General features: G+C 44.0%; 1 protein-coding gene across 1 annotated transcript; it reads right to left on the bottom strand.

The window, feature by feature from the left end:
• Nucleotides 1-489: 489 nt before the first annotated feature.
• On the bottom strand, nt 490-15,305 carry ZC3HC1 (zinc finger C3HC-type containing 1). Its single transcript, XM_069979231.1, has 10 exons — nt 15,065-15,305; nt 13,985-14,098; nt 12,162-12,313; nt 11,917-12,000; nt 7,821-7,948; nt 6,868-7,016; nt 5,798-6,017; nt 5,507-5,695; nt 5,185-5,394; nt 490-1,123 (listed from the first exon to the last, which is right to left on the bottom strand). Exons 1-10 carry the CDS (start codon nt 15,190-15,192, stop codon nt 1,055-1,057), a joined length of 1,443 nt encoding a protein of 480 aa, XP_069835332.1. The 5' UTR covers nt 15,193-15,305; the 3' UTR covers nt 490-1,054.
• Between the last annotated feature and the right edge of the window lie 5,221 nt (nt 15,306-20,526).

Genomic DNA, 20,526 nt, shown 5'->3' with positions numbered 1-20,526 from the left:
AAAATTTGTTTTGCGATTGCTTAAGCCTATATCACACATTGGTTAAATCGGCGAATGACTGTTCACACGGAACAATCTGCGAATTTTTTGCGAACGATCAACGACGATTTGAGAAGTTGTTGAAAGATCAAAATGAACGATTTTTCGCTCGTTGTTTAATCGTTCGCTGCGTCTACACGTACGATTATCGTTCGAATTCAAACGTTATTGTGCAAATTCGCACGATAATCGTTCCGTGTAAACGCAGCATTAGAGCTGCTGATGACTACAGGCTTTCAGAAGAAGTGATCAGCTGGAATAGACAGCACATATGTTTAAGCCTACAGGAAATGGATTGACAGCAGAAGGTCACAGGGAGATTGTTATACACTGGAGGGACTAAATTCACTTAAAATCACTTTAAGCAAACTGTAGGACTGGTATTACAAAATCCAAATAAATATCACTACCATAAATTAATAAACATAAACATAAACTACCATACCATTAATGTATTTATAACGTGCACTGCTTTTTAGCTATATTAATGCCGATGTTACTTCAAGGAAATAAAGCTCTCTCTATGAATGGAAGAAAACACAGAACAAGGTTCCATCCCAGCAACCAAACCATTCTATGAATATTTATTACTCTGTAAGAAAGGCATGCCAGTAAACATACAAAGTATAAAACCCTTACTCAACTGTTTTACATAAATGTGCATTTGAAGAATAGCTTGTAATACATGGTCCATAATCCAGTGCCCAGCTGTCTCAAGATACAAATATTGTTCAATGATACATTCAGATTTTGCACACATTTTACAATTGCTCTTTTTTCTAAAAAAAAACAAATAATTGATTTGTTTTAAAACCCCATTTGTAACTTTATGGAAAATAGCAACAACGATTAAATTATTAGTAAGGGGATAGCATTATACAGATAATAGTCCTCAGCAGATGTGTGGATTTACTGAACACAGGCATATTCTTCCAATGGCAGAGATGAAACTGGTAGGTGGCAAATTAATAGGAAATTGCTTAAAATCACACAAAGTATGGACTTCACATAGCCATCACGATGAGCTGCTCACTTGCCATTGCCGAAATATTCTGAACACTTTGCGAGATTTCTCTGGAACACTCTGAAACAAGATTTCACAGATATGTATGATGGTTATCCAGGATAAAGTACTTACATAATGTAAAAATACATAAATACCATTACTAACAACAATTGAAAATGACTGGCAACAGGTAGACAAAGCCTTTGCTCTCCTAAAAAGAAACACATTTGATTGCTTGCCTGCATGTTGAATTAGCTGTGTTTCTTTGCAAAGATCCTAAGGGCCCTATTACACCAACAGATTATCTAACAGATTTTTTTTTTTTAACCAGGGAACAGGTAATAAAGGAAAGATTTAGCTTTCTCCTCTTTTCAAATCCATTCCTGGCTTCAGTTTAAAAAAAATCTGTCAGATAATTTGTTGCTGTAATAGGCCCCTTAAGCCCCTATTACACGATGTGAGCACTCATTTGCTCCTCGTTCTCTGCTCGCTGCCGCTGTGCGCAAAGGCTGGGGGGGGGGGGGGGTGGTTGCCAGGGTAATCTCTTGATTGTCCGGGCAGCCCATAGCACACAACAGCGGTCTGCTGCCGCCACTCCTATTCCACGGAGCGACGCCAGCAGATCGTTGCTGTATGAGTTCTTTGTCTTTCAACAATGTTGAAAGACAAACGACTGCAACGATCAGCCGACGTCGTTCATGTCGGCTGATCATTGCCTTCTATTACACGGACCGATTACCGTCCGAATACGGCCAATAATGGTTCGGTGTAATAGAGCCTTTAGAATTAGCCCCTGCAGGGCTGTAATGCGAGCTTACCTCTGGAGCAAAGGAAAACCTGATTTACTGATTAAGGCTATGTTCACACATAGTATTTTTGCAGCCAAAACCAGAAATGGATTAAAAAAACAGAAAGGCTATGTTCACTCACTGTTGCATTTAAGTGAATGGCCGCTATTTAATGGCAAATAACAACCATTGTTTTAAAATAAAGGCAATTATTTACCATCAAATGGTCGCCACCCACTAAATTTCAACATTGTGTGAACAGAGCCTTTCTGTGTTTTCAATCCACTCCTGGTTTTGGTTGCCAAATACTGACCAAAATACTGAGCAAAAATACTGTGTGGGAACATAGCCAAACAGAGGATCTAGCCACTCCATTTAGTCACATGTCTATGTGAGAAGCAATGTCTATGTCTAGTACCAAATGAGCATTCTATATTACATCACACTGACATTGTAACTAGAGATGAGCGAGTACTAAAATGCTCGGGTGCTTGATACTAGAGACGAATATTTCCTGATACCCTATTGAAGTCAATGGGAAACTCAAGCATTTTTGCAGGGGACCAAAGCTCTGCACAGGGAAGGAAACAGCAGGGGCAGCATGCATGGATGCCTCTGGGGCTGCCTAATCGCACCATTACGACAAATTCTGGGCAACAGCCTGGTGGTCGTATACAGTATGTGTGTAACTGGTGCTGTGTTTTTTTGTTTGTTTTTTTAAAAGGCACCCGTTGCACAGGACACTGCACAGTGAGGATAGGTATAGCTGTACTACAGACCCCAGTCAGCCAAGAGAATGTCAACAATAGGACAAATTAACTTCTGACAGCTCCACTAAAAGTCCAAGCCAGGAGCCAAGAGTAGCAAAAAAAAGATATATGTTTTAAAAATTTTAAGCCCTTAGAAGGACTGTTGGGTTCTTTGTGTCGGATTCCTGCCTAACCGCACACTAATTCCCTGCCTAACACTCTCCTGCAGCTCTCTTCCTAAGCTCATCCAGTCTGAAGCGAGCATAGCGGGACCTGATTCTTATATGCCCAGGTCATCTGATCTGGCCAGCCAATCACTGCTATCGACATGTAGGGTTCCCACATGATGCTACGAGCTACCAAAGACTCTCCTGCATGATGATTGGCTGAAAAAAAAGCGGCCAACCGTGCAGGAAGAGGAAGATGCCATTGTCTCGAGTATCGCGAGATGCTTGTCCAAAAACGAGCAGCATCGAGTACCCTAATACTGAAACGAGTACCAAGCTCGGACGAGCATGCTCGCTCATCTTTACTTGTAACTGTATGACTTGTACTGCTCAGTAAACAATGAGTTTCACCTCTGTCATTCTGCCTGGAGCCTGAATTCACCAATGAGTTGTTTCCTGTATAGCAAGAGAATGTGCTTAATGACTATGGAACAGTTCCTATCAAACAGACATAACCAGCATTATCTTCAGCAGTTTGAAGCAAGTGAAGATCCTATTATAATTTATATTAAAATGATAGTGTCACCCCCTTTGTGCATTCTGACATCTCTACACAGGTATAAAGGGTAAATTTAGCGTTTTATATACCTTATTTCATATCATACATCATGGTGCTTGTTCAAGTAAAAAGTGTCCTTTTATCAACTGCAGATTGTATTAAGTAAGTATGGCCTTGTGGCATTAGCGCCACTTAGCCCCGCCCAAAACGGCACAGTCAGCCCCGCCCCCTTGACACCCATAGGTTGGCCGATACGATATAAAATAAGGTATGAAAACCACTACATTTACCCTTTACACCTGTGTAGAGATGTCAGAATGCAAAAAGGAGGTGACAGTGTCACTTTAAAGGAATAGCTGTTTGTTAAGTATTTTAAGCCTAAACTAAGAGTATAATAGACAAAACTGGCTAAAAAAAAAACCTGGCCAAAATAAGGGGCAAACACTACATATGGACCCATCTTTAGCATGCCCCCCATATCTCACTAACCCTTCGGCTACACAAATAAGTTTACAGCACTTAAATTCATAGCACAGTACATAGCAGTCGTGATTTCCAGCTAACCATCAGCAAATGCCTGAGATCTGCGATTAATCATATCACAGCTGTTTAACTTTAGTTGTTGCTTCAACAACTAGACGACCCAGTGTTGTCGTTTGGCTGGTCTCCCTGAGTTCAGCAATCTGTTTCTCTTACGGCTCTACTAGGCATTGCTCCCACCTAGCCAGAATCCTGCTCCACACTGATGAGGGGCAACACCCCAAAACAGCTGTATGTGGATGGTTACCTGGCCTTGGTTTTTCCCTTGTCATTACATGGACCTATAGGGCCACTTAATATGGTGGTTTTCTTACAGGAGCCGCCCCTTAGCTGGGTCCTTCCCGCAGGAATATCTGGCTAGTCCTGTGTTTCGAGACTCTTTGATGAGAATTCACGGGCTCCTCTTTTGCATATTCATGTTTCCCAGGGAGCAATGCACCTAGGACTTTACTGCATTGAGTGCTTTCACTAGCAGCCGGCAGTGTTGTCGTATGACTGGTCTCCCTGAGATCAGCAATCTGTTTTTCTTATGGCTCTACTAGGCATTGCTCCCACCTAGCCAGAATCCTGCTCCACACTGATTGTCGTTTGGCTGGTCTCCCTGAGATCAGCGATCTGTTTATCTAAAGATTAATAGGGCAGACTAAATCCTAAATACTAATAGGGCAGACTAAATGGATCAGGTGGTCTTTGACATTAATCTTCTATTTTTCTTTAATTAAATGATAACGTGGTGATCCCCTCAGAGTAGGGCAACATCAGCTCTTATTTTAACAAATAAACTATACACAGGGCTAAAGCTGCCTATATACATTACATTAATGTCAGGAGATCCATCCAACAAACTTACACATCTGGGGGCATTCTGACTGTACTCTCATGGCCTATGTCATGGTAAATGAAGATATCCAACATTGTTTTGCATATGTCTGAAGATACCCTGCTGTCAAAAGGGTCTGTCAGCAGTGTCTCTACTGAAATCAACATGCACTTGGCTGGATTCCAACATATTTATGAAATGTTTGCATCCCTCCACATGCCAGCCTAAGACCGCTTTCTTCAAATCAATGCAATGTTGGGTGCAGGGGTTGTTAGTCTCTAATGTAAGATGTTTATCAATATCTAAAGATAGAATTGTGAAATCAGAACTTGAGCAGAGCTGGAAAAGGTAAAGTCCTTTTCACATCTTGTTTTTGCTCTAAAAAGTATGTCAAGTACACCACAGTATACATGTCTTGCTGTTATCCAGCCTTACACCAGTGGGATAGAGCAAAATGAGATGTGATAGAAGCTTAAAAAAATTACAAGAATAAATGCTGTCCCATTTGTTACTCACTGAAGAATCTGCTTCCACCTGGGTCCTGGATTTTTCCTCTTCAAGAAGTACTCGTAACACTTTTTTCCATCCAGCAACTGCTGTCTGGTCTAAATGTGCACTCTCTTTTGTTTCCGATTTGCCAATGTCACCTCTCTGTCCCACCGTCAACCAAGGACACCAACGTCTGTGCTGATTTAGAGGATCAAAGCAACCTTTGGGAGAAGAATCCTAAATGATCAAAATACGAAGTTTAATATGTGCAGAAAACTACACACTGTAATAAACCCCAATTTAATATTGAAGGGAACTAAATTTCTGGTAGCCCACTGCCAACACTTACCATACTACCAGTGGAGCAAAGTCGAGGGCGTTTAGCTTTACGATGAGGACTGGAATACATTTCTGATGCTCCTCCTGGGTTTTCTCCATGTCCCATGCTGCGGGTCACTGGGCGGCTCCGTACATTATCTGACTCGGGGGAGACTGATGATCCTCCAATACGCACTTGTGTGTTAGCCGAGGATGGACTCTGAGCAAACAAATTAAGAAAATGTATGCTGTGTCCTTAAGACCTAATAGATAAGTCTTTAATGGGTTAATCACTATAATAGGCTGACAAATCAAAAACTACCTGTTCGAGATCCCGGCTACGAGTGACCCTTCTATTGGGGGACATAACTCCCAAAGGTATTCTTTCACTAAAACCTTCTCCTGGGGACACTGGAGTGCTTGGAGGTCCCAGGGAGGAGTCTAAATCTACAGATTCCAGCTGCTGGAAGCTCCACAGGCCAACCTTCCTCATACATCGAGGACAGTGAATGATAGAGAGGGGCAAAGAACCACAGGAAGGGCTTGATTTGTAAAAAAAAAACAAAATAAAAAACCATGTCAACAAAGTACATAAGGTTATCATATAAAACACTACAATTCACTCTCTTGGAATCTTATAATACAATTTCAACCCATATCATTAAAAGGCTATAGTTATTGAAAGTTTACAGTGTTCTAATATAATTTATGCATCATTTCCTCAAGGTTTTAGTTGTATTAACAGCCAACTGAGCCTTGTGCGAAGCATGCTTGTTTTATCAAGCAACATTTACACATAAGCAGTTGTGTCTGTACATGGGTATTAGCATGATTTATGGCCATTGTATGGCTTCACTGTATGTTGTTTGTGGGCAGTGGTAAGCTTTTAAGTTTAGTTCCAAAATTGATGGACCCCTATCTGCTATGAGGTCTTCCACACATGGCACAAAGGGTGAACAGGGATCATGTTTCCTTATCTCTCCATAGCACTTTAGTGAGAAAGGATTGACATCCCGCTGCAAGTACGTGAGTGACAGTACCCTTAACCCACTGCCGGCCAGTACATACATCACCTGCTCCACAAGATGGCTTGCTTCGGGGGTTTCCGGCTGGACGTCCCACTCAGCCAATCAGTGTGCTGCCCCGATTGGCTGAGCAGGACGCCCAGATGCCGAGAGCCCCCTGAAGAAAGCCAGAGTGTGGAGCAGGTAATGTATGCTCCGGCCGGCAGGAGGGGTTAAGGGGGCTGTTGCTTACATACTCGTGACGAGATGTCAATCCCGCTGCCAGTATGTATTCTTATTGAAAATAACAGGCAAGGGATCCGCAGTGTTTCTACCCTAAATAAGCTTCAAGACGTACAGTGTAAAAACAGAAATTCTTTTGACAAACCTTCTGTTCCATCCACAAAGAGCCAAAATGCAGGCAGAGATGTGCACCTGCAAAGAGTCACTGGCCAAGCTGTAAGTGGCATTCTCTCGTCCTTTTAGCTCACCTTCAACTAAGTGAAGCAGTAGGCTTACAGTTTCCTCTGTAAGGTCCTAGGTTGAAATAAAAAACACATCTCCCATCAAATAAAGAGAAGTTTAAACAAAGCTTTCTCTAAAGCAGAAAATTATACGTAGTAAGAGCTTTGAAATGTGTTGGCTTTATCAGAGCATAATAAGGTAGAATTATTTCATTTCTTTTAAAGTGAATCTGTAATATGCATTTCAAGTTCCAGTCTGCTGACACAGATGGCTGTTTATATCAAGGAAATTCACACTACAGAAGCACTACTGTTCAGGGAGATACATTGTACCTTTCATATATTCATCTGTGTTTCCAGACTACAGAAAAATGTTTTTTTTCCCGCCAGTCAACAGTGTCAGAGATGCTTTTCCAAGTTCCCAAGCTGGAATATCTCCTAACTACCGCTCCCATACCTGCCCTGCCTGACAGTAAGCTCCACACTGTGCTCCAAGAAGGGATAGGGGTGGCAGAGGAGGAGGCATTACAGAACTCAGATGATGAGGAGCTTGGCAAAATCCATGGCCACTTCTGGTGTGCTGTCCTGACAGGAACGGTTCTGGTAACTCTGTAGTTTTCCTGGGCACAGGCCTTCCCTGATGTGGATACTGAATCCCTTGATGATGTTCAGTTTGGAGAAGGCTACATCCCACTCATAATTTAATGGCTCATATGATTGTTTTGCCAGCAGCACAACACAATAAAGTGTGCATTTCTTTGTTTACTCTGGACATTTTATTAGCAATAATGGCACATGAGGAGCCCCTGCTTCTTGTGTCTGCCCTTCTGATTAGTTTCTTATGAGCTGTGATCAGTTTATGACAAGAGGCAATTACCACGCTTTTCAGATCCTCATGTTTCAGGGATGGAAGTTGCAGCTCCAAGTGACAAAGATTCTGGAAACGTTCAATAAAGTCAGTGATAACTGAGGAGGGCTCAGATACCAGAAGGGTCCAGAAATGTTCTGCAAGAAATAAATAAGGAAACAATACAATGTTAGGCCACTTTTACAAAACAGTATTTGAATCAATATTTCGTATCAGTAATTGTAGCCAAAACCAGGAATGAAACCTATAACAGATGGATCTATACCGCCTTAGTATCTAGGACTATCTTACAAATACAGACAGAAATATTGCCATGTGAAGGTGGCCTTGTTCAGATATTTGTATGTTTAATACTGCCTAACTTGCCAAAGGCAATAAAATAATTTAGTAATGGGGAAATATATCTTTCATTGGTCACAGCTGTTTCTATTAACTTGTATGATAGCCAATGTGACCACTGCCTAAATGCAAACCAGTCACAGTTTCCCTAAAAGTAGATTTTTATGCTGTAAAAACAAATCAAAACGCCAGCCACTAGGAGTCTCACTTCTTTCAAACATGCTGTCCGCTGCCTTAAAGGGGTTATCCAGCGAAAATCTTTTTCTTTCAAATCAACTGGTGCCAGAAAGTTATATAGATTTGTAATTTACTCCTATTAAAAGTCTCGACTCTTCCCATACATATTAGCTGCTGTATGTCCTGCAGGAATTATTGTTTTATTTTCATTCAGACACAATGCTTTCTGCTGATATCTCTGGCCGAGACAAGAACTCTGTCTTGGTTTTCTATGGGGATTCACAAAGAAATCCTCTCCTGCTCTGGACAGAGATGTCAGCAGAGAGCACTGTGTCTGACTGAAAGTAAAACAACAATTCCTGCATGACATACAGGAGCTAATAAGTGTGGGAAGACTTGAGATTTTTAAATAGAAGTAAATTACAAATCTATATAACTTTCTGACACCAGTTGATTTAAAAGAAAAAGATTTTCGCTGGACAACCCCTTTAAGCCCGATTATATGTTAAAGATTCGCTATAATGATCGATCGCTAGTAAAAACTGGCGATTTTGTAGCTAATGATTCTGAGGTTATTACATTCACAGATTACTAGAGATGAGCGAACCTCAAACATGCTCGAGTCCATCCGAACCCCGCCCGTCCGAGCGCCCTCACCCGTCCAGTCCCAGGCCCAGTCTTACCGCACCTGTCCATCCATACGCCCACCTGTCAAGTTCGGTCCCGTCTGGCGTCCCTGCACACCCAGCACATTGACATTGCCCTCCCCGGCACCAGTCCTGTCCGTGCTGTGTGTGCAGTGACGCCAGCATGTCAGAGCTGGAGGAGCAGCAGACCTGTAGTCCCCTCAGTAACAGTACAGGGCTGTAACATAAGAGGAATGAATGGGCTGCAGCAGGCAGGATAAATTATTGCTGTGTGTGGTATCCTGCATACACCCCTGTCCACCACCCCCCCCCCCGTATAGTCATACGCCCCTATCCGCCCCCCTATGTATAGTCATACACCCCTGTCCGCCCTCCCTGTATAGTCATACACCCCTATCCGCCCTCCCTGTATAGTCATACACCCCTATCCGCCCCCTATACCTATGTGCTGCCTGTATAGTCCTGTAACCTGATCCCAACCTCCTGTATAGTAATACACCCCAATCCATCCCCCCATGTAATCATACACACCTATCCCTCTGTGACCTGTGTATACCCTGTAGAGGCTGTATACCTGTATATACACACATGTCCAGATCTCTGCTGAGACCCCCTAATAATGACAAATAATAATAATGATAATGGACTAACCATGGGTTGCTGCTCAGTGAGTTCTTTTTTACTTTTTTGAATCAAAATATCGCCAGTTTGGCACGGCACGTGGGTATGGTTTGCAAAAAGGGGTGTGTCATAATTATCGTTCAATTATCGTTACCGCGGCTACATGTGCGATAAACCGCAATATTTATTTAGGCCAATATCGCCCAGCCCTACTTAGAGCTTTATCCAAGTTCAGCAGCCCCCGCTAATCAAATGCCGATCATTCGGGTTCGGATAGACTCGAACCCGATTCGCTCATCTCTACAGATTACTGTTATGAACGATTTATGTTGTTATATGGTCGCTAATCGTTCCTCAGGACAACCCACAAAACATGTTTTATCGTCTCATCGTGTAATAGGGCCTTAATGTCTAGCTCTTGCAGACACTGAGATAGATTACAAAAAGTTGGTGTGGGTCTCGGCTCTGATAGGCACCCTCTTGGCTAATATACATTGCCTTCGTACTCCCTTCTCCTCTGCCTATCTTGTAAAGGCCCTATTACACGGAGCGATTATCGATTGAAAATGAGCTATTATCTGTCTGTGTAATAACACCCAACGATCAAACAACAAATGAAAAATTGTTCATTTTTGTCTTTCAACACGTTGAGAAATCATCATTGGAAGTTCACTGATCGTTCTCATGTCTGTTATCTAATAAGTCGTTCGCCGATAAAACATGTTGTGTGGGCTGTCCTGAGGAACAATTAGCGACCATATAACAACCTAAAACCGATTATTCATAACAGCAATCAGTGAATGTAATAACCTCAGAATTGTTTGCTACAAAATTGCTAGTTTTCACTAGCGCTCAATCATTATAGCGAATCTTTAAACAATAATTGCTATGTGTAATACAGGCTTAAAGCAGCACTAACAGCAGGTTCAGCCCAATGAATCTGCTGATATGCCGCAGTAGATCATTACCGGATAAGAGCAGGGCTGGTACTAATCTTGTCTTCTGTCCCGCATTTGTATGATAGCCCCTAATTGCCCTCACCAGCCCGCCACATCTCCCATCCTCCCCCCTCCACCGTGTGCATAGCAGCACGGGAGGGGGTTGCTCCGAGAGGTTGCTCTGTGCCACGCACTATGCATATTTATATATGCATAGCGAGCCGCACGGGGGGAGGCGGACCAAGCTGGTGCTCAGCGCTTAGGGGGCCCCCCCTAATGCTCCGATACCCCTCATTAGCATAGGGGCAATTAGGGGCTATTGCACGAATGCGGGCAGAAGACAAAATTTAGTACCAGCCCTGCTCTTATCAGGTAATTATCTACTGCGGCATATCAGCAGGTTCATTGTCGCATGCAGTTTTAAGTCCCCAAGCACTGCTCTTCTGCATATCCTTTACAGAGCTGCTGTGTGTGAACAATACAAGCTGTAAGACAGTGTCGGCAAACATTATGCATAGCATTTCATTATTCATTAATGGCAGCATTTTTTGGAAACTGTGCTAAAGTGGTGGAGAAAAGAAGAAAGCTAGCTATGTGTGCTGCTTACCTACATCATCTCACAGCCCCCACAAATGCTGTTATAGACAGTATATAGACCACAACTATTTCTGTGAGACAACGTATAGACCACAACTTTTTTTTCTGTGGGGACAACGATATCTTTGCTCCAGCCTTCCTCTTAGCATACAGCAACAACAGTGAGGCAGGGCCACTAAACAGGCCGGCATTCCAGTGAAGGATGCGGTGCAGGCAAGGAAGTTCCAGCTTGTACAATGCTGGCAGAGGGATCAGGCTATATAACTGCTCACTGAAAAGAAAAGGCTTGGAAGAAGGAGGGAAATTGGGGCACATTATAGCTATTACCCGTATTTGCACGAAAGGCTACTAAAAAATCAACGTATGTGATGAGTACTGGTGATCCATGCAGTCATCATGGAAATGAAAGGTTAGCTTTAAGGTGGGACCTCACATAAACTAATGATAGAAAAATGAGTTGTAATTTCAATACCCATTTTCATACCCAATGCCAATGCTGTGTTATTTAAAAGAACAAAAGGTAGAATTGCATTATTGGGAGCTGTTATAATTTTAATGGAATATGCACATGCTAGACTTACACAGGGAGTTCTTTGTTTGGGCAGAAGCCTTGTGTGATGGTCATAAGCAGCTGTCACTCTACATGTCCGTAAAAGGAACAGCTGCATGCCTGGCAGTAAGCAATATGCTACACCAATTCTGAACTACATACAATGAATGCATTATATCCTGAATGTAAAGATACAAAACATGTCTAAAATAACAGGCATTCACATGAAGCATTACCAGGACATGGACTATCCGGCCAAAAGCAGAACTTTTCATGAGAGGTCCTCAGGGCATCCTGTAATTCTAAGCAGCGCTGTTTATCTGGAAAGTACAACAATCAGAAACATTTCACACTTGATGGCTTTGTTTTGGATGTCCCGTGTCATGACTTTATATTAGGCTACTTCCATATATGTCTCATGACTTTATATTAGGCTACTATCATATATGTATAACAATCCATAGTAGGTATCAATACGTACACTTGCTGAAGTCCAGGGCTGGCTGGAGGCTGGCACAGAGGTAGGCACTGCAGCTGGAACACTTCAGCATGTCACACTCTATGTTTGACCACCCATACTGAGCACAGATGAGAGGAGACAGTTCCGGAGGCTTCCCAGCCCATTTCAAAGAGTTTTCAAATTAAGAAAAAGTGAAATACCAGTGTGTTTAGATGGACAGAGATACTCTGAAAATGATCTATGACAGGTGTAGGGAACCTTGGTTCTCCAGCTGTTGCAAAACTTACATCATGCCCGGACAGCCAAAGATGTACTTTTGCAATGGCTGGAGGGCCAAGGTTCCCTACCCCTGGTCTATGAAACTCCCCAAGGGTATAAACTCCCCCCCCCCCCCCCGTATACGCAGCGTATTTACTGCTGCGATACGCAGCAGATTAGATCTAAATAACTGAACACAGCATCAAATCTGCACCATCAAATCTGCTGCGTATGTGCTGCGTATATCTGCTGTGTGTGTTTGTACCCTAAGGGTGTGTTCACACGTACAGGATCTGCAGCAGATTTGAAGTTGCCGATTTAAAGTAAATCTGCAGCTTCAAATCTGTGCCATCAAATCTACTGCAGATCTGCTGCACATCCTGTACGTGTGAACACACCCTAAGGGTATATTTACACGAACGGGCTCGGCAGGTCCTGGCAGTTCCCATACACTACATACTTGCTGCGGTCTAAATGACCGCAGCGAGTATATAATTCTGCCGCCCTTAACCCCTTCTGCTCCCGGCCGGCTCCCCCGCTGTAAGCATACATTACCTGTCCTTGCTGCACGGGGTCCCGGCGTCCTGCTCTCCCGTCCGGCCAATTAGTGTGTTGCCCAGCCGCAGCCACTGATTGGCCGGACGGGAAAGCAGGACGCCGGACAGGTAAAGTATGCTTACAGCGGGGGAGCCGGCCGGGAGCAGAAGGGGTTAAGGGTGGCAGAATTACATACTCGCTGCGGTCATTTAGACCGCAGCAAGTATGTATTGTATGGGAACTGCCAGGACCTGCCGGGCTCGCAGCGAGAATCACGCTGCGAGCCCGTTCGTGTGAATATACCCTAAATAAAAGAATTCACAGAATAAAATATTAGCTATTGTTGCACAGCACTGTGGCCATAAACTTTCAATATCAAACGCCTGACAGTTTGGCGTCAGTTATCTCTCCCTGCCACTGCCTGTCCTTTAGAATAGCCGATTGTTCTTGTGTTCTCTCCCTGATCAAAGAAGTTGGGCAGTGATTTTCCATCATGCCCGACCCCTATCACCACCGTCATTATGTGCTGGCTATTGTTCGGGACAGCCCCCATACACCTTATATTGACGGTGGAACCGACTAAAATCTAAGGTGTATGGGGACCTAATCTGATTATAGTCTGAGAAGATCCCCCCCCCCCCCGTCCAAGATTCCCAGGCAAAACAGGATGTTGTACTTGGCTCACGCTCACCATCAAAACTAATAAAATATAAAATACCAATCAATTTTGAGGAGAGCAAAAAGGAGACATTTGGGGGCATTTCCATGTTAAAGCTTCTGTGTTTCCCTTAGCCACTGTATGTGGGCATGGCCTCTTTTGAATGCAGCAGTGGAGACACCCCTTATTATTAGTATACATAGATAGAGATATATATATAGATATATCTCTATCTCTATCAGCTGTCATAGTAACCAGACCTCAAACCTATTTAGAGGGATATAATACAGATAATTACAAGGCATATTCTGTGTATCTTCTGTACAAATAAAAGTTATTTGTGGCTCTATTATACCCTATTGGCACGCAGCTAATCAATATCAAGGATATGGAGAAGGTTTCCACCCTGGAGAAGAATGCTTCCTTGCTTGTTGCCTCATATGAGTCTGTATCTTCTAAAGCTTCAAAACCATTGTTGTCTTCCGACAAAATACTTGTGTCCTTTCTGAAAAGGATTATTAAACAAAATGAAAAGATGTGTCACATAGAAGGGTCACTGGAGATATATATATATATATATATATATATAGTTAGGGCACAATCAATTTGGGCAGTAATAAGAACTTTCACAGCAATCAACCGAAAGTTGTGGAGTTTACAGCATATATTTATGTGTGATATATAGCTAGTAGTATCACCCCTTCCCAACCTGTGGCTCTTGAGTTATTGCAAAACTAGTCTGTGACTGTCAATGCATAATAGACAATGTCGTTTTCGAATAGCTGAGGTGCCACAGGATGGGGAGCACGTCTATAATGAAACCAAGATATCTGTCTACTAGCTATATAGCTGAGCGTGACCACAGCGTGACTGACGGCTCTCCATGTTGTAGGAACTCCTTTCACTCAAATACAGAACACGGACCACCCTCACCATTACAGATTGCTACCTGTGTTATTGTATATAATGGAACAACACTACACTCTGCTGGCTGCAATACTAGAACATGAAGCCTGTCTATAGCATAAAGCTTGTCTGTTATGTAGACACAGACATGGATGCATATCACCTCCATTTTTAGTGGTATAAGACTGCACAGGCTCCATCAGATATAACAGTGCAACATGTGTCTTATTTTTCCAGTAGTCTACCATCTGCTAAGGTTACTGGGGTCCATCTATTAGTTCTGCAATGATGGAGCAGATCTATAGCAAATACAATGCAGGTCTGTGCAGTCAGGTACTACTCTTAGGCCCCCTCCAGTGTCCATTACATCAGCATGTTAGTGGCATTGTATCTCCTGCTATGTAAGTGTTCTGCCCTTCTTGGGGGTCCTCATCAGTCACTAGAGGGGATCACCCTCCCCAAATGTGCAGGTCCTTATTATATAAACAGGTATCCCCTACATGAAGCCTGGAGAAGGTGACATAGGGGGTGGCACACACATCGCTCCGGCATCTCTCTCACTTACCGGCCATCACCGCTCCGCTCCTCTGTCACTATTCCCTCATTGATCAAGTCCCGTACTTTTCCAGGGGTTCCAACGGGAGATCTGAGCGGGGTTCCCGTGGTCTCGTTACTGGGCGCCGCCATCTTCATAACCCCGGAAGTGTTCTTACAACCCGGATGTCGGAACCATAGTGCTGCGACTCTTTCCGGGTAGACGGAGGATGTTAGCGCTCAGCTTGGCTTGAGCTTCTTATGATGGTAGTGACGTCTCCTACTACACGTCCTGTCACTGCTGCCATTGCTTACAGTAGACTAAGCAGAGATTTACATTATTTCCTAGGATGGGGATATTACACTTTAATGTAGCTAGAATCATGGCGATAAGGATTAGTTATTAGTCCCTTCAGTGCCACACACGGTGTACTGGTTACCCTCTGCCCTGGTTGGGAAGCTGGAAAAAGCCAATTGATATGCAGTTTGTATAACTTCCATTGACTTTAATGGGAGTTGCATGAATGTTGAATCACTAGTTGCCAAGTTTGTGTAAATCCAGAAGGTTGCCAGAGCACTGCAAATGGAAAGCTACCCAAATCTATGCCCTTAAAGGGGTTATCCAGCTCCACAAAAACATGGCCACTTTCTTAGAGACAGCACCGCTCTTGTCTCCAGTTTGGATGCAGGTTTTGTAACTCAGTTCTGCTGAAGTGAATGAAGCTTAAAGGGGTTGTCCAGCGAAAATCTTTTTCTTTCAAATCAACTGGTGTCAGAAGTTATATAGATTTGTAATTTACTTCTATTAAAAAATCTCTAGTCTTCCCATACTTATTAGTTACTGTATGTCCTGCAGGAAATGTTTAATTTTCAGTGTGACACAGTGCTCTCTGCTGACATCTCTGGCCGAATGTCCGTTTTCTATGAATACCCATAGAAAACCTCTCCTGCTCTGGACAGTTCCTGTCTCGGCCAGAGATGTCAGCAGAAAGCACTGTGTCAGACTGAAAATAAAACATTTCCTGCATGACATACAGTAACTAATAAGTATGGGAAGACTAGAGATTTTTTAATAGAAGTAAATTACAAATCTATATAGCATTCTGACACCAGTTGATTTGAAAGATTTTCGCTGGACAACCCCTTTAAATACAAACCTCGCCTGAACTGGAGACAAGAGCAGTGCTGTCTCTGGGAGAAAGTGGACATGTTTTTTGTAGTGGTGAATAACCCCTTTAAGCCTGCCAACACAGCAGTTTTTGTGAAAAGCTGCCATTGGCATTTCGAAGCCAAAATTAAGAGAGGATTCAGAAGGAATGAAATATAAAGGAAGGAATTATATACTTCTGCTTCCTGCTGGACCTACTTCTGGTGTTGGCTAAAAACTGCAGTGATAGCTTTTCACAAAAAGTGCCATGGGGACGGCAGCCATAGTGGTGTTTTCTCCAAAACATTGTGTTTTTTTCACCTAGGTAGGATAGGTTTTATTCTACCATTACAGCTATCCGTTGGCATCCCACAGAGAGTGGATGCTGACATATACTATGGCAGACAGCAGCGAGTACTACTTATTTCAATGGCCCAAATGGAGTCATATATGGGGCGTATATGCCATTGTAACAGGACTGAATAGCACAGCAGGCCACACTATTAAGACCTGGCAAAATAGTGTATACAACCTAAAAGAAGTAAGTAGGTGACTCCATTCAGACCACTGAATGGCACATGCCACTCTTTATCACAGTAAAATTCCGCAGTATGACCGCGCGCCTTTCTGCCGGCTCCATAGACACCATTCTCTATTGGTAGCGTATTCCGCTATCCTCCGAAAGAAGTGACGTCACTTCTTTTGGCGGATAGCGAAATATGCCGGCCCATAGAATGGTGTCTATAGAGCTGGCGGAAAGGCATGCAGCCGTTCGCACGGACAGCCGACGGAATTCCGCTGAGTTTATCCGCGAGAATTACGTAGTGTGAACCCACCGTATGTCAGTATCGCTTTCTTGGTGGAATGCTGATGGTTACCTGTTACCTGTTTTTAGCTGCAATTTTAAGGCAAAGACAAAATGAGCAGCATGAAAATCACTGTACATGTGTACGTACACTTCGTAAGGGTGCGTGCACACTACGGAATTGCCGCGTATAACCCGCGGCGTATTCCGTCGTTTGTCTCCGCACGCGGCGGCACGCATTTCCGTCCGTGCCATAGACACTATTCTATGCACGGGCGGATTCCACGTTCCGCCAAAAGATGACAAAGATTACCGGATGCAGCTTATCCCTGGTGTCTAGTGGCGGAGATCGCTCCTCCGGGACGGGAATAACCCTAACCCCAGGGGGGCTTCTAGTATAAGTGTAAAAAAAAAAAAAAAAGTGTTATTAGTAAAAAGCCCCCTCCCCTAATAAAAGTCAGAATCACCCCCCTTTTCCAGTGTTTTTAATAAAAGTAAATAAATAAACATGTTTGGTATTGCCGCGTGCGTAATCGCTGGAACTATTATTTAATCACATTCCTGATCTCGCACGGTAAACGGCGTAAGCGCAAAAAAATCCCAAAGTGCAAAATTGCGCATTTTTGGTCGCATCAAATCCAGAAAAAATTTATTAAAAAGCGATCAAAAAGTCGTATATGCGCAATCAAGGTACCGATAGAAAGTAAACATCATGGCGCAAAAAAATGACACCTGACACAGCCCAATAGACCAAAGGATAAAAGCGTTATAAGTATGGGAATAGAGCGATTTTAAGGAACGTATATTTGTTAACTATATTTGTTAACTATGGTTTGAATTTTTTACAGGCCATCAGATAAAAGAAAAGTTATACATGTTATATATTGTTGTAATCGTAACAACTTGAGGAACATGCATAACGAGTCAGTTTTACCCCAGGTCGAACGGCGTACAAATACCCCCCAAATAAAAGAAATGCGTTTTTTTGTTCAATTTCACCACACTTTGAATTTTTTTCTGGTTTCGCAGTGTACTTTATCCAAAAATTCAGCTGTCATTGCAAAGTACAATTAGTGACGCAAAAAATAAGGGCTCATGTGGGTTTCTAGGTGGAAAAATGCAAGTGCTATGGCCTTTTAAACACAAGGAGGAAAAAACGAAAACGCAAAAATGAAAAGTGGCTATGTCCTTAACCCCTTAGTGACCGCCATGCTGCCTTTTCACGGCGGCCAATAATGGGCTTTATTCCGATGCGTACGCCTTTTAACGGCGGGTGCATCGGAATAAATTACCGCCCGGCGGCGGCTGCAGGACGGGGGATCAGCGGTCAGTGTGACCGCTGACACCCTACTGTAACTGCCCGGAGCTGAGGATTCTTCGCTCCGGGCAGTTTAACCCGTTAAATGCCGCTGTCAAACCATGACAGCGGCATCTAACGGGTCCCGGTGGATCCCGGACGGCGCCGTGGGTCACTTACGTGATCGCGATGTCCCGCGGCGCCGGTTGGGGTCCCGATGTCTCCGTGGTGATCCCGGGGTCTTAATGAAGGTCCCCGGGGTCACCATGGAGATGCCTTATGCTGACAGGGGTGGCCGTGGCTATTGCCTGTCAGCATGAGGCATGATACGATACACTGCAGTACATCAGGTACTGCAGTGTATTGTATCAGTGATCAAAGTATTTTACACTAGTGTAAAAGTAAAAAAAAGTGTGCACCAAACACAACACAGCCCCCCCCCCCAATAATAAAGATGCCTTACATTCCCTATACCCAATAAAACGTGACATAAAAGTGATCAAAAACACAAATCCTATACATATTTGGTATCGCCACGTCCGTAACGACCCAATCTATAAAACTATATCAATAATTATATCGCACGACACACGCTGTAAAAAAAAAATAAAAAAAAACAGTACCAGAATAGCTGTATTTTGTGTATGTAGTGACCCAGAGAATAGATGTATTATGTTATTAGTGACCGCCGATACGGATTTTTACGGCGATCACTAATGGGCTCTATTCTGCTGCCATCAGCTCTTTATGGCGATGGTGCAGAATAGTGCAGCGGCGCCGGTAATGCCCGCAGTTCCCTCCTCTCAGCTACCGGAGGTAGCTGAGGGGTTGGGGCAGAGTGTGGGGTCAGTCACGGCAAGTCCCCTCACCCGCGATCGCCGTTATTACTAGTATAACAGCGACCGCCGGTAACAGACATTGCCAGAGCAGCTGAACGCTTTCATCTCTTCTCACTGTGAATCCACAGTGAGAGGAGATGAGAACATGTCCCCCCCTGTCCCCAGAATTAACCCTAGTGACTTGGTCACTGACCCTCCCCTCCCAGGGCGGCCATCTGATCCAAGGTGGCCGCCGCCATCTCTGTGAACAGACTCTGTTCACAGTGATGGATTCCTAAAAATGATCAAAGCTTCATTCTCTCCACCTCCGGAGGTGGCGGAGAGCATGGGGCAATGATCGGTGACCACCCGGTGTGGTCCCAGTACAAGTGATCAGCGGTATATACTATATACCACTGATCGCTTGTTCCAAATGGTGCCGGCACTTTTTTACGCCTGTCACCAAAGTCAAGTGCACCGGATTACCCGTAACCACCCTGGATTACTTGTAACCACCCCAGATTACCTGTAACCACCCCAGATTGCCCGTCACCACCCCAGATTGCCCGTAAACACCCCAGATTGCCTGTAACCACCCTAGATTGCCTGTAATCTCCCCAGATTGTCCATAAACTCCCCAGATTGCCCGTATCCACCCCAGATTGCCCGTATCCACCCCAGACAGCCCATAACCACCCCAGATTGCCCATCACCACCCCAGATTGCCCGTAACCACCCCAGATTGCCCGACACTACCCCAGATTGCCTGTCACTACCCCAGATTGCCCGTAATCTCCCTAGATTGCCCGTAATCTTTCCAGATTGCCCGTATCCCCCCCAGATAGCCCATAACCATTCCAGAAAGCCCGTAACCACCACAGATTGCCTGTAACCACCCTAGATTGCCTGTAATCTCCCCAGATTGTCCGTAATCTCCCCAGATTGCCTGTATCCACCACAGATTGCCCGTATCCACCCCAGACAGCCCATAACCATACCAGACAGCCCATAACCACCCCAGATTGCCCATCACCACCCCAGATTGCCCAACACTACCCCAGATTGCCTGTCACTACCCCAGATTGCCTGTCACTACCCCAGATTGCCCGTAATCTCCCCAGATTGCCCGTAAACTTTCCAGATTGCCCGTATCCCCCCAGATAGCCCATAACCATTCCAGACAGCCCGTAACCACCACAGATTGCCACAGACTGCCTGTAACCACCCCAGATTGCTCACAACCACCCCAGATTGCTCGCAACCACCCCAGATTGCTCGCAACCACCCCAGATTGCCCGTCACCACCCCAGATTTCCCGTCACCAACCCAGATTGCCCGTTGCAACCCCAGATAGTCAGTGAACACCACCAGATTGCCCGTCACCACCCCAGATAGCCAGTGAACACCCCTAGATAGCCAGTAAACA

The sequence above is a fragment of the Dendropsophus ebraccatus genome, chromosome 1 (genome assembly GCF_027789765.1).
Source record: "Dendropsophus ebraccatus isolate aDenEbr1 chromosome 1, aDenEbr1.pat, whole genome shotgun sequence".
In the NCBI taxonomy this organism is placed as follows: Eukaryota; Metazoa; Chordata; class Amphibia; order Anura; family Hylidae; genus Dendropsophus; species Dendropsophus ebraccatus.
The sequence above is the reverse complement of the archived record's forward strand: the minus strand, read 5'-3'. Positions and strand labels throughout refer to the sequence as shown.